Raw genomic sequence first — 19800 nt, 5'->3', positions numbered from 1 at the left:
TGGATGAACAATATCTGTTAAAACATTTTTTATTCTATGTGCTCTGCATTTCGGCAGGATTTTCGCATCACAACATTGAAGTATAAGACGCCTCCAGTTTTTTAAATTGACTGGATCTTTATACTTACCACCTGGGTCCTGTTTTAGTAGTAATAAAATCAGACCTTATTGAGTACCTGAAAGTCTAACATTTTTATAGGATTAATTAAAACATGCAAAAAAATTATATTTGAGTACATCAAAAAGTAATGATGAACCTCTACTGGTATACCGTCAAGCCCTGGTGTTTATCCAGATTTAAAATATTTAATTGCCTCAAACAGTTCCTCTTTTGTACATTGGCCTTCACACAGGTCTTTCTGTAAATTTGCTAATTTTACATTATTATTAGGAAAGAAATCCTTACAGTTAACATCATTCAGTGGAAATGGAGAAGACTGAAAAGAAAACATTAATTAAAATATTTTGCCTCTTTCAAAATATAATTTGGTGAGTCATGGATGACTCCATCATTTGTAATGAGATCCTATAAATTCATTTTGGTAGCATTTCTATGTTGAAGATTCAATAAAAAATGTGTGCATTTTTCACAATTTTCCATCCAATTCGCTTTATTTTTGTAATACATTACACTTGATTGTTCTTGAATAAGAACCTCCAATAGTTTTTGTTTTTCCTCTAACCTATTTTGTACCTCTATAGAGCAGTTTCCATTACCTGCGCTGTTATTTCCACTATTTCCTTTATTAGTCTAATCTCTTTTGACCTAACCTGCTTTTGATTTGTATTGTATTGAAAGGCCTCTAAAAGTACATGTAAAAGTGTCCCATATAATAAGGGGATCTTATTATTATGAATTATTTTGTCTTAGTTAATTAAGAACACATTTTCATCCAATAATCTTTGATTACATTTCCAATATCCCCGCCCACGTGGAAATTCTGTAAGGGTTATATGGAGGCCAATTTAGATGGTGGTCCGATCGCATTCGGTCTCCTATTAACACTTTTTTTTTGTAACTTTTGATGCCTGCAAGAATGAGACCAGGAAGTAATCAAGACGGCTAGATTGATTAAGCCTCCCCGTGTATATCTCACTAGGTCAGGGTTTTTCAGCCTCCATTTATCCACTAGTTCTAATTTATCCATGATATTTGTGATCTCCTTAAGTGCTTGAGGGTGATAGTTTGTAGTGCGATTTCCTTTTTGATCCATTGAGGTACTTAAAACCGTATTATAATCTCCCACCATAATAATAGATTAATTCGTTGCTTGTGAGCTCAATAGATTATTATATATTTTCGAGGACTGTGGATCATCATTATTTTGCCCCTATAGAGATTAATTAACCAGATCTGTTTTTGGTCCAATAGCATATTTAAAATAATCCGTCTTCCTTGAGGATCTGTTTGCAGTGTGAACAATCGGATTACATTTTTTATTAATTAGTATAATCACCCCTTTTGAGTTTCTTTGCCCATGACAAAAATATTTTTCCCTCCAAGTCCTTTTTCCACCCAACCTCATCTATATTTGTAGATTGAGTTTCCTGTAAACAATATATATTATATTCTTTCTCTTTTAGCCAGGTAGAAATGTGTCTTCTTTTTTTGTGATCTGCTAAGCCATTACAATTGTAACTGGCTATACTTATTTCCCCACTTACCATAATGATGACCAAGTTTCAATTATACTTACCACAACCGATGTTTGTAAACTTACCATTAAAAAGCACCATGATGATTAAGTGTCCATATAGCTGTACCATAATATTTGCACTGTTAAGCATACTGTAGCTGCAACTTTGTAAACCTCCAATTGTCCTAATATTCCACCCACTAAAACCTCCCCCCAGGTCTAGGCCCAAGACCATCAGACCATCTCCCTGACTCATGACTCAGGGAGACCCTTGGCCGCCAATTGGCGTAGGCCAGAGGGAAATATGGGCAGTCCCATGATAACATAATTCAATACTGCCACCCTTCACTAACACATTCAAAGCCCCGTAGGTCTATTGCATATCTATGAGGGCGCTTTTTAAGAGAACTAACCAAATAACATGGAAAACAGTCAGAAAAAATAATAACAATAATCGATCATATTAATAGAAATAATAACAGCGCAGTATTCTAAATTAATGCACATATTCAGAAAGTCCAAGCAAGGATATAAGCATGTTAGCCCAGCCTGCTCAGTTCATTGGATCCAATTGTTTAAAATACAGTATCAGTCAACATTTTTGACACACCTACTCATTCCAGGGTTTTTCTTTATTTGTACTATTTTCAACATTGTAGAATAATAGTGAAGACATCAAAACTATGAAATAACACATAGGGAATCATGTAGTAACCAAAAAAGTGTTAAACAAATCAAAATATATTATAGTTTCTAAAAGTAGCCACCCTTTGCCTTGATGACAGCTTTGCACACTCTTGGCATCCTCTCAACCAGCTTCACCTGGAATGCTTTTCGAACAGTCTTGAAGGAGTTTCCACATATGCTGAGCATTTGTTGGCTGCTTTTCCTTCACTCTGTGGTCCAACTCATCCCAAACCATCTCAATTGGGTTAAGGTTGGGTGATTGTGGAAGCCAGGCCATCTGATGCAGCACTCCATCACTCTCCTTCTTGGTCAAATAGCCCTTACACAGCCTGGAGGTGTGTTGGGTCATTGTCCTGTTGAAAAACAAATGATAATCCCACTAAGCGCAAACCAGATGGGATGGCGTATCGCTGCAGAATGCTGTGGTAACCATGCTGGTTAAGGGGTGGGTTTGGCGTCGAAATTAGTAGAAAACAACCCCATACCTACTGTAAAATATGGTGGTAGATCTTTGATGTTATGGGGCTATTTTGCTTCCACTGGTCCTGGGGCCCTTGTTAATATCAACGGCATCATGACCCAGTACCAGGATTTCAGCCAAAAACCCGGTTGCCTCTGCCAGGAGGCTGAAACTCGGCGGCAAGTGGATCATCCAGCACACATCAAAATCCACAAATAAATGGTTAATTGGCCACAAAATCTAAATTTTGCAATGGCCATCTCAGTCTCTGGATTTGAAACCCATTGAAAACCTATGGTTTGATTTGAAGAGGGCAGTCCATAAGCGCAAATGAAGGATATCCAGGATCTGGAAGGATTCTGTATGTAGGAATGGTGTAAGATTCCTCCCAATGTGTTCTCCAGCTCAGAAAACATTTTTGAAAAAGTATCCATGCCATTATCCTCGCAAGGTAAAGTATTGAAAGGTATTGAAAACAGGGATGGTAAACAAAATATCGTTCTCTGAGCAATTGTATTAGTATAAAATAATATAATTTCCTCTTTTTTTTTGCATACAATGTAGCTCAGTATTTGAATGATTTATTTTATACAGTCATTTTTGCTCATCTTTATCAAGGGTGTCAGTAATTTCAGAGCCCACTGTAGGTGCCCCAGGTCCCTAGATGCGATAGTCCAGCCCTGCTTACATTCTTGCCAATTGTAGACGGTGTCAATAGTGTACAACATAGCGTTGAGCATTGACAGTAGTAATTCACTTAACCACCATCTTTCCCCCAATCACTCTCTTAGGTGAAGGACATCCCACTGAAGGCCACAGGAGCTTTGTGAAGCCAGCGGAACACAACGCGTGGAGAGATGACCAACCCATAGCTATAGATGAGGGGAGTGGAACCTCAACCCAGCATGTTATTGTGATAGAGGTTAGTGTAATAGTGTAGCATCGAAGAAATTACAGTACATTAAATGTGGCCCATTTATTTCAGAAAGGCTCCCCTCAGCTATTCACTTGCTTACATGTACATTCTTATTTATCTTCCATAGGGGAGCTTGTGAGACTTTGTTATCCAATTCAACTCATATACCGATAATAACCTCCTCTCTTCTTGTGTCAGTCAGCAGATGCAGAGGCTGCAGGTCCTGGGGTCAAGCAGAAGGGGTCTGAAAGAGTGGAGGACCCACGACACAGCAGAGACATCGAGACTGGAGCAGCGGCAGGAGTGACGCCCCCTGTAGCCACGGAGCACCTCGCCACCGCCACAGCGCCCCAGGCCAGGACCCGACGCAGCATCACGGAGGTCAGTGGAACGCCGAACGCCGTCCTCAAATCAGAGACTTTAACTGTAACACTCGGGCTCTTACACACAGGATCTGACCATAGATCAGACCCAGAGAGACTGAGGCTGGAGCGACTGCGCTGTCCTCCTGCTCCCAGCTCAGAGTATTTACTTTACGGTAACCCGAGCCCTAGGATGGTTCATTCCCATCGGGACTCAGGTGACGCGTTAGAGACTGGCAATGATCCGTTTTGTTCTTACACCACAGAGATGGACTCTGGCAACATATCCTTGGGTTTAGAGACGCAGACTGATCTGTCTAGAGGGGACCGGAACCGGTACAGTAGACGTGTGTACTCTGAAGGGTGCCTAGATAAGAAAGGGGATGGTCTGATCGTAGATGAGGTGACTGTGAAAGTGGAGGGCAAAGCTCCTCTGACATGGAATGTAGACGATACTCACTTAGGAGAAGGACACTCACAGGGCAGAGATTTCTTAGATTACAGGGACAGCTTAGAGAAAAATCAAAATGTCGCCACTCACTCCCCTTTATACACGCTCAAGGATCGGGACCCATTGTCCACATCGATTGGGCCTTCCAATTCACACAGCTCTGTCCTTTTCGATCAGTTATTGAACTCAGAGGACCAAAGGGCCAACGCTCAAGGAGGGGGAGCAACATCAGGTGACAGTAGAGAAAAATGGTTCCTCTGCATGTTCTGTAACAAAGGCTTCAGCTGCCCCCGGAAGGTGGAGATCCACCAGAGGGTCCACACAGGTGTGAAACCTTTCAGCTGTACCCAGTGTCACATGCACTTCGCCCAGGCTAGCAGCCTGAAGAGGCACCAAAGGGTACATACAGGGGTGAAACCATTCAGCTGTACCCAGTGTCACATGCGCTTCGCCCAGACTGGTGACCTGAAGCGGCACCAGAGGGTCCACACAGGCGAGAAACCCTACAACTGCCCCCAGTGTGAGAAGAGATTCTCCCACCAGCACCATCTGAAGATTCACCTGAAGGTCCACACGGGAGAGAGGCCATTCAGAGAGTAACTAAGGATACTCCAGCAGAAAAAACATTCCATTATAACATAGAAACTAATCATTCCACTCAATAGCTTCTGACTTTTACGTCAAACCCTACATTAAAGACAAAGATACATTTTCAATGTTGTCAGCGGAAAAGATCCACAGATGCATTTCAAATAACAAGAGTAACAGATTTCAATGTAGAATATTCCTGGGTAAAATATTGCATCCAGACATTGTGTGAGATAAAAGGCATATATAAGTCTAAAAAGTCTGTTACATATTGTGTTTGTATTGTATAGGCCAGGGATTCTGAACTGGGGGGGTTGGTAGGATTTTAAGGGGTCGTGGGACTTTTGCAAGAATATAAAAAATGTAATGAAAAAAAATATTTTGAAAGGTAACCGCCACACTGAAACTTTTATTTTGAAAGGATACGGCCTCACTGCTTATTGTTGCTGACTTTACATGTGCAGCGTGTCAGCAGTGTTGAAATGACTTGTTACGTTTGGACTTGGAGGGTTTTCGCGCTGCACACACTCACTGACCCCCGCACACAATGAAATGTCACTCTGCAACATCGTTTTGTTTTAGATGTGACATGTCCAATCAGATAATACAGATCAAATCAGATAATCATCTTGATTGATAGCTAACTATTCAGATGTGTTCTGCAGGCATTGCACATGTGGATTGTTAGATGTCATTTAACTCATGTAGTTTAGCTGTCAGAGTAAAATCATGGACAAGTTTTTGATGCGTGCAGTTCCCTCTTCATCTACTGCTGCTTCCAATGTCAACAACAAGGCAGACAACCCAGGCCCTGTCAAGAAGAGAGAACACGAACCCAACATCATTCGATATGGTTTTACATACACTACCGTTCCAAAATTACATACACTACCGTTCACATTTTTTGTCCATTAAAATAACATCAAATTGATCAGAAATACAGTATATACATTGTTAATGTCGTAAATGACTATTGTAGCTGGAAACGGCAGATTTTTATGGAATATCTACATAGGGGTACAGAGGCCCATTATCAGCAACCATCACTCCTGTGTTCCAATGGCACGTTGTGTTAGCTAATCCAAGTTTATCATTTTAAAAGGCTAATTGATCATTAGAAAACCCTTTTGCAATTATGTTAGCACAGCTGAAAACATTTGTGCTGATTAAAGAAGCAATAAAACTGGCCTTCTTTAGACTAGTTGAGTATCTGGAGCATCAGCATTTGTGGGTTCGATTACAGGCTCAAAATGGCTAGAAACAAATACATTTCTTCTGAAACTCTTCAATCTATTCTTGTTCTGAGAAATGAAGTCTATTCCATGCGAGAAATTGGCAAGAAACTGAAGATCTCGCGCAACGCTGTGTACTACCCCTTTCACAGAACTGCGCAAACTGGCTCTAACCAGAATAGAAAGAGGAGGCCCCGGTGCACAACTGAGCAAGAGGACAAGTACATTAGAGTGTCTAGTTTGAGAAACAGATGCCTCACAAGTCCTCAACTGGCAGCTTCATTAAATAGTACCTGCAAAACACCAGTCTCAACGTCAACAGTGAAGAGGCGACTCCGCGATGTTGGCCTTCTAGACAGAGTTGCAAAGAAAAATCTAAATCTCAGACTGGCCAATAAAAAGAAAAGATGGGCAAAAGAACAAAGACACTGGACAGAGGAACGCTGCCTAGAAGTCCAGCATCCCGGAGTCGCTTCTTCACTGTTGACGTTGAGACTGGTGTTTTGCGGGTACTATTTAATGAAAAACGTTAAACAGCATCTTGTCAAGCTACAGGGAAAGTTTTGCGACTACTTCCCGGAGGAAAACAGGAGACAAGACAACTGGATACGGGACCCCTTTCAAGTGGAGATGGGAAGTGTCACGTTGCCAAGCAACGAAGAGGCTCAGCTGGTGGAGCTGTCATTTGATCACGGACTGAGCATGCGCATCCCGGAAATGACACTGCCACAGTTCTGGTGCAGCTTAGTGGGAGAGTATCCTGCTCTCGCCTGTCATGCAATCAGAATCATGCTACCTTTCAGCACTACCTATCTGTGGGAAAGTTTCTTCTCTGCTATGGCCGTGCTGAAAACTAAAAGCAGAAACAAACTGGATTTTTTTATTTTTTTATTGTAATTTTTACATTGAACATTTATTTAACTAGGCAAGTCAGTTAAGAACAATTCTTATTTACAATGACGGCCTACCCCGGCCAAACCAGGACGATGCTGGGCCAATTGTGCGCCGCCATATGGGACTCCCAATCACGTCCGGGTGTGATACAGCCTGGACAGCCAGCATGACCTCCGAGTTGCCCTGTCAACCATCACCCCAGACTTCAATAAACTTATCAAACTGAAAAAACACCACCAGCTTTCCCACTGATAGGCCACACACGTGCGCGCGCGCACACACACACACAATAAATAAACAGGTTAATGAGTTATTGTTCACTAGGTTAATTATTATTGTTAATTTATTCTGACATAAATATTACATGTTATTGAACTGGTTAAAAACGTATACCTTTAAAAAAAACGTCAAGGTTGTGAAACGATTCACGTGGTAATTGATGATTAAGAATTCCTAATGATTGTTGTTTTTTCTATTTTAAAAACTGGTATGTGTTACTGTTCATTAACATTATTGGACTGGTTTTAATGTCATGTTCTGAGTCCGATCATTTATTACACCCCACTCCTGAACTGGACGCCTAATTAAAATGGCTTATTCACTTGAATTTGTAATAAATGTTTTCTCAGTTAATATGGCTGTGTAATGTCTTTCTTTAATACCATAATATTAGCCCATTGCGACAGAGTCTATTTTGCAAGTGAAGCCTGCCCAAGAAGGCAGCTGCAATACAACATTTTAAAATGTAATCATCAACAGTCCATAATATTGGGTCGCGACTCAATTGTCACTGTCAAATTTGGGTCCCCAGGCAATACCAGTTGAGAACCACTGGTGTAGGCTCTATGATGTTCACAAATGCCTATTTCATTATTTTCATTCCACTACTGAATTTATTTCCCAAGACACTTTTAATGAGAAATTGTATGCAGTTTATCAAGTTTATGCAGGTTTTTAGTTGAGACGTGTGGTTTTCACATGGTTTATTTAAAACTTGTTCACAAAATTTGACTTTTCATTTTCATATACCTCACATCTGATCTCACCCTATTCTGCATACACCCAGCAGCACTTTATAACCAATATACACTTAAATATAAGTAAATATACCTTCACATACCCCCACACTAACAAACACCTACTGTACACAAAATATTTGTTCACAAAAGTAGTGAACTGGGCCTATAATAGTCCTGTATTAGTGGAATGATATATCAGTCAATATTTGATATTTCTCCAGCACCCCTCCCACACCCCCCCTCTGGCGAAAACAATTGCAGCACCCTCCCCCAGGTTTGTCTGATGATGACTTTCTACTTATTTTTACCCACAACATCATATTTATGTCCACCATAATGGGTTTAACAACAATGAAGTAATCCTGTAACTAGAGTGTAGGACTCAGTAATCTGTATCACCTGTCTCGTCCAGGAGGAAGAAGCTCCAGAGGTGCTGCTGGTGAAGGAGGAGGGGTGTGAGGAGGGTCTGAGGAATACTGTGGGGACCATGGTAATGGAGAACAACCAGACTACACCTCCTCCTGAACCCACAGAGGAACCAGCTGAGCAGAAAAGGACCACACACAGTCTCCCTGAGGTGAGCCCACTGAACTACTGTCTGAATGGTATTAGGTCAGGTCCCGTACCACAAAGCCTCATAGTAGGAGTGCTGATCTAGGATCAGTTTTGCCTTTTAGATCATAATTAATAAGGTTATATGGAAAGATCCTAGATCAGTACTCCTATTCTGAGATTCTTTGTGGATCTGGTCCCAGGTCTTGATTAATTTAGTCTTAAAGGGCGACTGCACTTCCTGATTTGGACTTGTTTTTCATCAATGTGCATTAAGAAATGCTAGCCACAACTGAAGGCAACGAGAGTTGTCTTGGGGGTGTGTTTTGATCAGTGGAGGCTCCTCAGAGGGGGAAGGGGAGGACATTCTTCAGTGAATTTCATAAAAATACAAATAGTGAAACAATAAAAAGTTATCATTTTTAGATAACTATGCTAAATATATTCACATATCACCAAATAATTGAATAAAACATACTGTTTTGCAATGAAGGTCTACAGTAGCCTCAACAGCACTCTCTTGGGTAGCACCATGGTGTAGCCGGAGGACAGCTAGTTTCTGTCCTCCATTTTTTTTTTTTTTTTTAGCCCTTTTTCATGGTATTCAATTGGTAGTTACAGTCTTGTCTCATCGCTGCAACTCCCGTATGGACTCGGGAGAGGCGAAGGTTGAGAGCCATGCGTCCTCTGAAACACGACCCAACCAAGCCGCACTGCTTCTTGACAGTGCCCGCTTACCCCGGAAGCCAGCCACACCAATGTGTCGGAGGAAACACCGTTCACCTGGCGACCGTGTCAGTGTGTATGTGCCCATCCCGCCTCAGGAGTCCCTAGAGCACGATAGGACAAGGACATCCCTGCCGGCCAAACCCTCCCCTAACCTGGATGATGCTGGGCCAATTGTGCACCGCCCCATGGGTCTCCCGGTCGCGGCCGGCTGCGACAGAGCCTGGACTCGCACCAGGATCTCAAGAAGCACAGCTAGCAACTGCAATGCGGTGCCTTAGACCACTGCGCCACTCGGGAGGCCCCTCTGAACAGTTTTTAACAAATTCATTTCTTCAACAATGAAAGAGAAGTAAGAGCGAGAGACCTAGTTATATTTTGTTATATATTTTTTCAGTTATCTAACTAGTGAATGCAGTTAGCTAGCTAGTTTAGCCTACTCAAACACTGGCTCAAACAGCGAGGGATACTATGTTAGCTAGCTGGCTATGGCTATCCAACACTGGAACTCTTCCAAGTCAAGGTAAGCTTTTGGTTTTATTAATTTATTGCCACCGGGGCCCGCCGGTGTAACTGCTAAACTGCTTGCTGTACACTGTAACGTTTGTAGCTGGTTTATTAACGCATACGTTCTAGTAGCTGTGTGTAGTGGTTAGCAGTTATGGAATGAAGGTTTGATTTGGAAAGTTTTTTTTCGCTTAGTCACATACAGCTGTTATGTTGTGCACTGAAGTCCACAAGCAAAGGGAACTGGTGATAGAACGAGAGCTCATAGATGTGAGTAGGAATTATACAAGCAAATTATCATGCTTTTTGTATGTAGCTGCTATGAAAGGGAACTGTGTTTGTGGTGATCAGGGGTGTATTCATTCCACCGATTCTGTTGAAAAACGTTTCTTAAACGGAAGCAAACAGAACGAAACGGGGATAACCATACCTACATTTGTCAAAAACAAACTCTAATTTGCAACTGTAGGACTAATGACTACACCCTAGATCAGCTAGATGCAGGCAAGAGTGTGCAAGGCGGTATTAAATGTGTCTGGATTACTCTCATTTTTCTCTTGACCTTTTGTAGCAACCTCATGATGGGTATAGGGAAGATTTGAGTATCATTTAGTATCCTAAACCTGTCGATGTTACATTGAGCTGGATTAATAAAAAATGAATGACGGTCATCCAATATGCTGTAATAGAAATAAGGCCATGATCATTAAAAAAATGATCCTCTCTCATCTTAAATGGCACCGACCATCACTTGATTTGATGTGGGTGTTTCCCATCTCAAGATGGTCAGCTAATTGACCCTTCACTTAGCCCCGCCCCAGAATTTTGGGTAACCAATCGCAGTGCTCCAATGGATTTTAACTGTCGTCAAGTCCTCGGACAAGCTCACGCTTAAATTGCCAGTGAGGGCTATGGCAAAGTGGTCTTGTGATAATTGTTTGTGTTTCTGCTGGTCAGAGGGAGCAGGCGCTCCGCGTTAAATCGAATGGGGACAAGAGAGGTGAATTATTTTGCTCTCAAGGAAAGGGTGCCATTGAGAGAAGTGATTACTGGGGTAGTGGTAAATGTGAAAGTTGACCAACTGAAGGGGAAGATTCCCGGTGTTTGTGATGCTCGTCCTTTGGTGTGACAGACAAGATGGGTGAGTGGTGAAACAGAGTCGTTGTCTGTCCTTTTTGAGTTTTGATGTCGAGTCTTTGCCCGACAAAGGGATGTTAGGATATATAAGTTATCCCGTACAAGCTTTTGTGCCGAATAAAATACGTTGTTACAGGTGTCAAGCTTATGGGCATGTGGCAGCAGAGTCTAGGAGGGAGGTTCCTAGGTGTGAGAAGTGTGCAGAAGGGCATGAGACAAAGGTATGTGTTAATTGTAGGGGTGCCCATGGGGCTGGGCATGTCTGGTGCGAGGATGGCAGGTTGAGGTTTCCAGGGTTAGAGTAGTGCAGAAGTTGTCGAATGCTGAGGCAGTGAAGAAAGTAGAGGAAGATGGGTCAAGGGGGAGGGATCCTGAGGGGAGTGGTGTGAGTAGTAGATCTGTACCAATACAGAGGGATAGGGCAACAAGTGATATGTTTCAGTAAGATTAGATTTTTGGCATTTATAGAAATGGTTATCAACTGTACTTCAGGGATGGAACGTAAGTAACAGAAAATGGATGTGGTGGTGGCAGCTGCAGAGAGATATTTGGGTGTGCGAGACTTGACGTCAGGAGAGTTACAGGGTGTGTTAAGTGGTGGTGTCCCATCCTTTCAGGCTTTTGGCCTGAGGTAGGACTAAATAGTTTTAAATAGTGGAGTAGGATGGTGGGTTTTTAGTGAGCGTAGGGTTAGATGGTAGGGTATTTGTTGATTTATATATTATTATACACTGCTCAAAAAAATAAAGGGAACACTTAAACAACACAATGTAACTAACTCCAAGTCAATCACATTTCTGTGAAATCAAACTGTCCACTTAGGAAGCAACACTGATTGACAATAAATTGCACATGCTGTTGTGCAAATGGAATAGACAACAGGTGGAAATTATAGGCAATTAGCAAGACACCCCCAATAAAGGAGTGGTTCTGCAGGTGGTAACCACAGAGCACTTCTCAGTTCCTATGCTTCCTGGCTGATGTTTTGGTCACTTTTGAATGTTGGCGGTGCTTTCACTCTAGTGGTAGCATGAGACGGAGTCTACAACCCACACAAGTGGCTCAGGTAGTGCAGCTCATCCAGGATGGCACATCAATGCGAGCTGTGGCAAGAAGGTTTGCTGTGTCTGTCAGCGTAGTGTCCAGAGCATGGAGGCGCTACCAGGAGACAGGCCAGTACATCAGGAGACGTGGAGGAGGCCGTAGGAGGGCAACAACCCAGCAGCAGGACCGCTACCTCCGCCTTTGTGCAAGGAGGAGCACTGCCAGAGCCCTGCAAAATGACCTCCAGCAGGCCACAAATGTGCATGTGTCTGCTCAAACGGTCAGAAACAGACTCCATGAGGGTGGTATGAGGGCCCGACGTCCACAGGTGGGGGTTGTGCTTACAGCCCAACACCGTGCAGGACGTTTGGCATTTGCCAGAGAACACCAAGATTGGCAAATTCCCCACTGGCGCCCTGTGCTCTTCACAGATGAAAGCAGGTTCACACTGAGCACAGTGACAGACGTGATAGTCTGGAGACGCCGTGGAGAATGTTCTGCTGCCTGCAACATCCTCCAGCATGACCGGTTTGGCGGTGGGTCAGTCATGGTGTGGGGTGGCATTTCTTTGGGGGGGCCGCACAGCCCTCCATGTGCTCGCCAGAGGTAGCCTGACTGCCATTAGGTACCGAGATGAGATCCTCAGACCCCTTGTGAGACCATATGCTGGTGCGGTTGGCCCTGGGTTCCTCCTAATGCAAGACAATGCTAGACCTCATGTGGCTGGAGTGTGTCAGCAGTTCCTGCAAGAGGAAGGCATTGATGCTATGGACTGGCCCGCCCGTTCCCCAGACCTGAATACAATTGAGCACATCTGGGACATCATGTCTCGCTCCATCCACCAACGCCACGTTGCACCACACACTGTCCAGGAGTTGGCGGATGCTTTAGTCCAGGTCTGGGAGGAGATCCCTCAGGAGACCATCTGCCACCTCATCAGGAGCATGCCCAGGCGTTGTAGGGAGGTCATATAGGCACGTGGAGGCCACCCACACTACTGAGCCTCATTTCGACTTGTTTTAATGACATTACATCAAAGTTGGATCAGCCTGTAGTGTGGTTTTCCACTTTAATTTTGAGTGTGACTCCAAATCCAGACCTCCATGGGTTGATAAATTGGATTTCCATGGATTATTTTTGTGTGATTTTGTTGTCAGCACATTCAACTATGTAAAGAAAAAAGTATTTAATAACATTATTTCTTTCATTCAGATCTAGGATGTGTTGTTTAAGTGTTCCCTTTATTTTTTTGAGCAGTATATATATTTTTTTTAAGCAATGTATAAGGGCGTTATACTCCAGTCTAGTAGGTGGTGATAATGCAACATTTATTTAATGCCAACATCCATTAAACCTAATCTAAGAAAGGCTGTGGCAAAAATATAATGTTTGCATGGCTAAATAATTTAACAGTGCACCAGGAGTACTTGCTACTGTGATTCCTGAAATGCAGAGACTGTTGGAATATTTTTTTATCCAAAATTATACTTTTGTTACATTGTTTGCTCTCAGTCTCATTGACCACCACTTGTTTTCTCAAAATATATGTTAGCTAGCTAAGTTAGCAATGTTATGAATACAAATCCCATCTGCTGTCGACATCAGTATACAATTTGAGAGCACTAGTTAGCTCCAAAAGTGGTTATAGCTTTGACTTCATGCTGACAGTGGATTCAGAACCATTCAGTGGCTACCTAGCTACACTACAAACAGAATTTTACCAGGTTCCCGTGAAGTAGTTGTAATGACAGTCCACCACAACATACCCAAGAGTTTCCTGATTAACCAGGGGTAGTCTGTGTTTAATTTAATTGTATTTGAAACACAGTTTGAGACCACCATGAAGGGATTTCGCCAGTGGTTGAATGGGGAATTGGGCATCCCGGGAAAACATTGTCCGAGGTTGCAACAGTAACCAAGGGTGGTGCGGAGCAATTAAATTTTATGTGTATGCTAAAGCCTGCGCTGACCTTGTGCTTAGCCAAGCTGTAAGCAGCTAGCTAGCATAGCTTGGTGATAGCTGCAGCTGGCTCTTATTTAGCTGATATTTCTCTGTCAAATTAGTTATGGCAAGGTAGCAAGAGCCAGTAAGTTTCCATCCAACCTTTTTGTACGAGTAAACTACATGTCGGATCAGAAATGTCAGGACAGGCCTGATGGAAACAGCAAATTTGACGGTAAACGTTCCAAGTGTGGACAAAACAATATTAGGTGAAAACGCCTTTATGCACAAATATTGATATAATAACCATCATATCAAAGTAAACTTGGAGTCACACAATGATATATTGTGTGATCCTCCCACTACGACTCAGGAAACAATGCAGTTTATTAGGCTACAGATGGAATAAGTTATGATGAACATCACAGGGTGGTGAAAGTGCATGGTGATGAGCTAGATGGTCCTTTCTGCTAAATATTGAGGGTCTTATTCTGGTGACATGATGATCGATGCTTGGCTGCCATTTGACAAGTAAAAATACTCTTGCTCTTTTGTCCAACATAATCTCATAATGTAGGCTATACCCGCACTTCATCTGCGAGCTGTTGGCTAGATCGCACGTGCCAAGACCTGAGTGGGTACATTCTCTATATAAAGCAACATATTTTGTGACAGAACCATCAGTATATCTGAAAATGCAAAGGAAACCGATTTAACTTGTAATTTTTGATCCAGTACATGGGAATTTGTCGCCAATCTGTCACCAATTGGATGGAACCTAGCTAGTGTCTGGAATGTGTTTCATAAGACACTCGTTCTACAACACCTTGCTACGAAAGTGTCTTGCAACTTAGTTTCAACGTTTCATCGCTTCATGTAAATACATTTTACAGTGGAAACTGTATCAACTGCAAGTTTAATGTCTGGTCTTGAATCAACTCAGCTGTCCTACAACACCATATTCTATAACTGGCTAGTTTTGTCTCATCTTGTCTATCCTTATATCTGCTGTTAGATCTTTCTGGGGGACAAATCCCAGAGCTACTAACATTCCAACAAAAGTTGTAGGCTACCTGTGGACATGATGATGCCGATTCATGATTTCGACTGGCTGAGAAAATCTTCCGGCCTGTCTGTCTCGTCCCAACACGTTCATTACTATGGGACAGGTGGTGATCGAATTTGAATTTCGAAAAAATGTTGCAAGTGTCAGAGAGACAGACAGCAAGGTTTATACAAATCTCCACTGTTGAAAGCTAAATGTTAGTCTAAAAGAAATGTGAGATAATGTCTAGATGCCTTTTATAGTGGAGATAAAGTTTATAAATTGCCTGGCTGGGCTGATGAGACAGTGGATCGTGCAGTCAGATAGAACAGAGTAAATAGGCATTTTAATGTCATAGATTTAGCCGGTGGTAACTTGTGGAATAGACACTGGCTGGAATGTGGTTTTAACCAACCAGCATTCATGATTAGAACTACCCGTTGTATAATTATCCCCCCCAAAATCGTTGTGTTACAAAGACAAACATTTTATGCTGTAAATATCATATTGGTGTACTTGTAAAGACAGTATGGTTACACTTACCAAACAAATCCCTTACAAAAAAAGATTGCAGTTTTGAAACTGCAGTAAAAGTGTAGACTGTGGTATTTTGGACTATACACTGCAAAACTACTGGTATTTTGGATACAGTAATTGCAGAATAACTGCAGTGCACTGTAGCTGCAGTTACACTGCAAAACTTCTGCAATAAAAAAAACAGTGGATGCAGTATTTGCAGCATACTGTAGTTATACTGCACTCTGACTGCAATCTTTTTTTGTAAGTGATACAAATAAGTTGTGTGTAGAGTGCAACTTCAGCTATCTAACCATTACTAGAATGGCATTTTATGTGTCTATTTGGCCAAATCTGAGGATGTGGCTGTCTAACCACACGCTTACATGCCCAGCTCTCTGGGTGAGGTTCTGTCTGTCTGTCTGTCTAACACACTGACATAGACAGAACCTCACCCAGAGCTGTATAACACACTTACATGCCCAGCTCTCTGGGTGAGATTCTGTCTGTCTGTCTAACACACTGACATGCACAGCTCTCTGGGTGAGGTTCTGTCTAACACACTTACATGCCCAGCTCTCTGGGTGAGGTTCTGTCTGTCTGTCTAACACACTTACATGCCCAGCTCTCTGGGTGAGGTTCTGTCTGTCTAACACACTGACATGAAAAACTCTCTGGGTGAGGTTCTGTCTTCAAGTCTCCAATGGATGATGAAGTCCCTTCCATCTATGTAATGTATTACAGGTTATGGACAGGTGTAGTCAGGTGCCAGGAGAGGTGGAGTGCATGACATTCCATCTTGGATATGACAGAGTTTGCCTCAACCCATGGGTCCAACAGGCAGAGTTCAATAACTACAGGCAGATGTGAGATGCAAGAGGAGGGCACTCTTCTCATACCACTCTATAGGCTACTGACCAATATAAAGCTTCCTCCAGGAAGAGGTTTTGTGTCGGTCAGTAGCCTGCAGAGTAATATGAAGGGTGCAATTACTGAACTTGTGTAGTAGATATTCTAAACAAAGTGGTTTGATATCTTTCAAGTGTAACGGTTCCATGTAGAGTAATCCATACTTCACATTTAACTGTCAAAGCTGTGTTCTGCTAATATTGTGCCATATAAGACAGGAGTTCCATGACATGTTTGAAGAATACACAGCCCCCCCCCCAATTATACTATTGCTGAGTGCAAGGTCTACCCCAATTCTGACATCAGTATAAACCTGTCTTTCAGTCAGATTCCATTTCAAAAGCATATTCTGCCCATCTGTAGAAAAATGAGGAAGAGTTGAGTGACACGTATTGAAACTGTGATATTACTAAACACTTGATGTACTGTTTTATTAGTAATCAACTTTTGAGCTGTTTGCCAAAGCCTGATTGGCATGATCAGCTCCAGGCCCCTCTCTTCACACATACTGGTCATGAAGGAGCCCGACTTCGGCTCCTATATCCGACCCAGCTCCTATATCACAGAGGGAGAGAGAGAGAAAGACTGTCACCATACAGTCATGGAAGACAACAGTAAATACACGGTTGAACATAGCCAATCGGAGTGCCAGCATGGCACAGACTGGTTTGCATTACTCACTCGGGCCCAGGAGTAGTCCATACAAGACACACGGCACTGATTACATTGTCAGTGGTGGTTTAGATAGCTATCTAACTTAGCTATATGACATTTAATTTTTATTTAACCTTTATTTAACTAGGCAAGTCAGTTAAGAACAAATTCTTATTTACAGTGACGGCCTACCAAAGGCAAAAGGCCTCCTGCGGGGACGGGGGCTGGGATTAAAAATAAAACAATAAAATATAGGACAAAACACATCATGACGAGAGACAACACAACACTACATAAAGAGAGACCTAAAACAACAACATAGCAAGGCAGCAACACATGACAACACAGTATGGTAGAAACATGACAACAACATGTTAGCAACACAACATGGTAGCAGCACAAAACGTGGTACAAACATTATTGGACACAGACAACAGCACAAAGGGTAAGAAGGTAGAGACAACAATACATCACGCAAAGCAGCCACAACTGTCAGTAAGAGTGTCCATGATTGAGATAAAACTGTCCAGTTTGAGTGTTTGTTACAGCTCGTTCCAGTCGTTAGCTGCAGCGAACTGAAAAGACGAACAACCCAGGGATGTGTGTGCTTTTGGGACCTAAAGGCTGTGTAAAATAGCTAAAAGGCTACAATGTTGCATCAAATGTAAAGCTATATCAGTCACTAGTGGAAACATTTACAACTGAAATTAAGTTATCTTTTTTAATGTATTTTACCTCAGATGATTTAGTAGTAAGGTTGCTAGCTAGTACTCCTAGCAGCTTATGCTAACTAGCTAGCTGGCAAGCATTTGCTAGTGAAGTTGCAAGCTAGCAACTTAGCACAAACTAGCGCTAACTGGGCTAGTCATTGTCTAAATGACAGGTAGAAACATATCCATAACCATAAAGGGGTAACTAGCCCCCGGGGGACGAGGGAGAGTTTCCCCCAAAACACTCATCCAACATATTCCTACATTCCATAAAAAATTAAGTGAATTATTTATCTTAAGGTTTTCCTACTTGTAATTTAAAAACATATATAGATCTAACTTCATTGGAATATATCTACAACTTTTTCAAAATTTTAAAAGATTAGATCAACTTACCACAAAATCGTTTGTTGAAATATCTCCAAAAGTTGTGATGACAAAGAGGAAATATTTGGTTCAGGAAGAACAATGGCAGCCAGGGAAAGTGTAGGGAAAATAATTTGGTGACATCTTGTGGTCTTTATGTGAATTACAGGGGGGGGGGGGGGACAGTTACCCCATACTACCATTCTTTTATTTTCTAAACGAGCACCTTATGAACTGCACACACACACACACCAAAAACCCTGTTGTTTTGACAAGTGGCAATAAATCACTGATATAGATTAAGGGGGAAATCAGGTTGTACACGCTGTTGAAATTAACACAGCTAAAACAAACACTGGAGATATTTGTTACATCCAGTGTCAACCCGTCATTCAGGGCAGGTGGGGCTCTGTTTTGAGCCCCACATTTTTAGCAAATAATTTGGTGTATTTTCCCCTCTTAATTTCATCTACTGTTCTGACTTGGTGGTGCACATGTAGCCTATAACCTGTTTTAGAGAAATGTAATCATTGAATATTGTAAGTGCTTTCATTGTCTGCTTATATGCCCCCTTTATTTATCTTACGGTTCTGACTTGGTGTACACGGAGAACACTGTAAGAACGACCCATGTTCTGAATTCTGTCGTACATTTCAAAAGTGCTGAACAAATACAGTTGAAGTCGGAAGTTTACATACTCTTAGGGTGGAGTCATTAAAACTCGTTTTTCAACCACTACACAAATTTCTTGTTAAAACTTCTTAGGGCTCAAATCTCGTTAACGGGATTGATTTGACAACAGCCAGTGAAAGTGCAGGGCGCCAAATTTAAACAACAGAAATCTCATAATTAAAATTCCTCAAACCTACAAGTATTATAATCCATTTTAAAGATAACCTTCTTGACAATCCAACCACAGTGTCCGATTTCAAAAAGGCTTTACAGTGAAAGCGCACCATACAATTATGTTAGGTCAGCACCTAGTCACAAAAAAAACATACAGCCATTTTCCAGCCAAAGAGAGGAGTCACAAAAAGCAGAAATAGAGATAAAATTAATCACTAACCTTTGATGATCTTCATCAGATGGCACTCATAGGACTTCATGTTACACAATACATGTATGTTTTGTTCGATAAAGTTCATATTTATATCCAAAAATCTCAGTTTACATTGGCGCGTTATGTTCAATAATGTTTTGACTCCAAAACATCCAGTGATTTTGCAGGGAGCCACATCAATTTACAGAAATACTCATCATAAACGTTTATGAAAGATACAAGTGTTTTACATAGAATTAAAGATACACTTCTCCTTAATGCAACCGCTGTGTCAGATTTCAAAAAAGATTTACGGCGAAAGCACACCATGCGATAATCTGAGTACAGCGCTCAGCCACCAAAACAAGCCATACAGATACCCACCATGTTGTGGAGTCAACAAAAGT

At 41.8% G+C, this 19800-nt stretch overlaps 2 protein-coding genes across 2 annotated transcripts in view; one reads left to right on the top strand and one right to left on the bottom strand.

The window, feature by feature from the left end:
* The window catches only part of LOC106602437 (oocyte zinc finger protein XlCOF29-like), a 395249-nt gene that overhangs the window by 334252 nt on the left and 41197 nt on the right, over positions 1–19800 (bottom strand). The window lies entirely within an intron of this gene.
* LOC106602403 (uncharacterized) overlaps positions 1–19800 on the top strand; it is a 37901-nt gene that overhangs the window by 4010 nt on the left and 14091 nt on the right. The window contains exons 2-4 of the mRNA XM_014195015.2: positions 3576–3706; positions 3899–4081; positions 8659–8823. Coding sequence (XP_014050490.1) covers positions 3576–3706; positions 3899–4081; positions 8659–8823 — 479 coding nt within the window. The remainder of the gene's footprint in view (positions 1–3575; positions 3707–3898; positions 4082–8658; positions 8824–19800) is intronic.

This window comes from Salmo salar, chromosome ssa04 (genome assembly GCF_905237065.1).
Source record: "Salmo salar chromosome ssa04, Ssal_v3.1, whole genome shotgun sequence".
Taxonomy (NCBI): domain Eukaryota; kingdom Metazoa; phylum Chordata; class Actinopteri; order Salmoniformes; family Salmonidae; genus Salmo; species Salmo salar.
The sequence above is the reverse complement of the archived record's forward strand: the minus strand, read 5'-3'. Positions and strand labels throughout refer to the sequence as shown.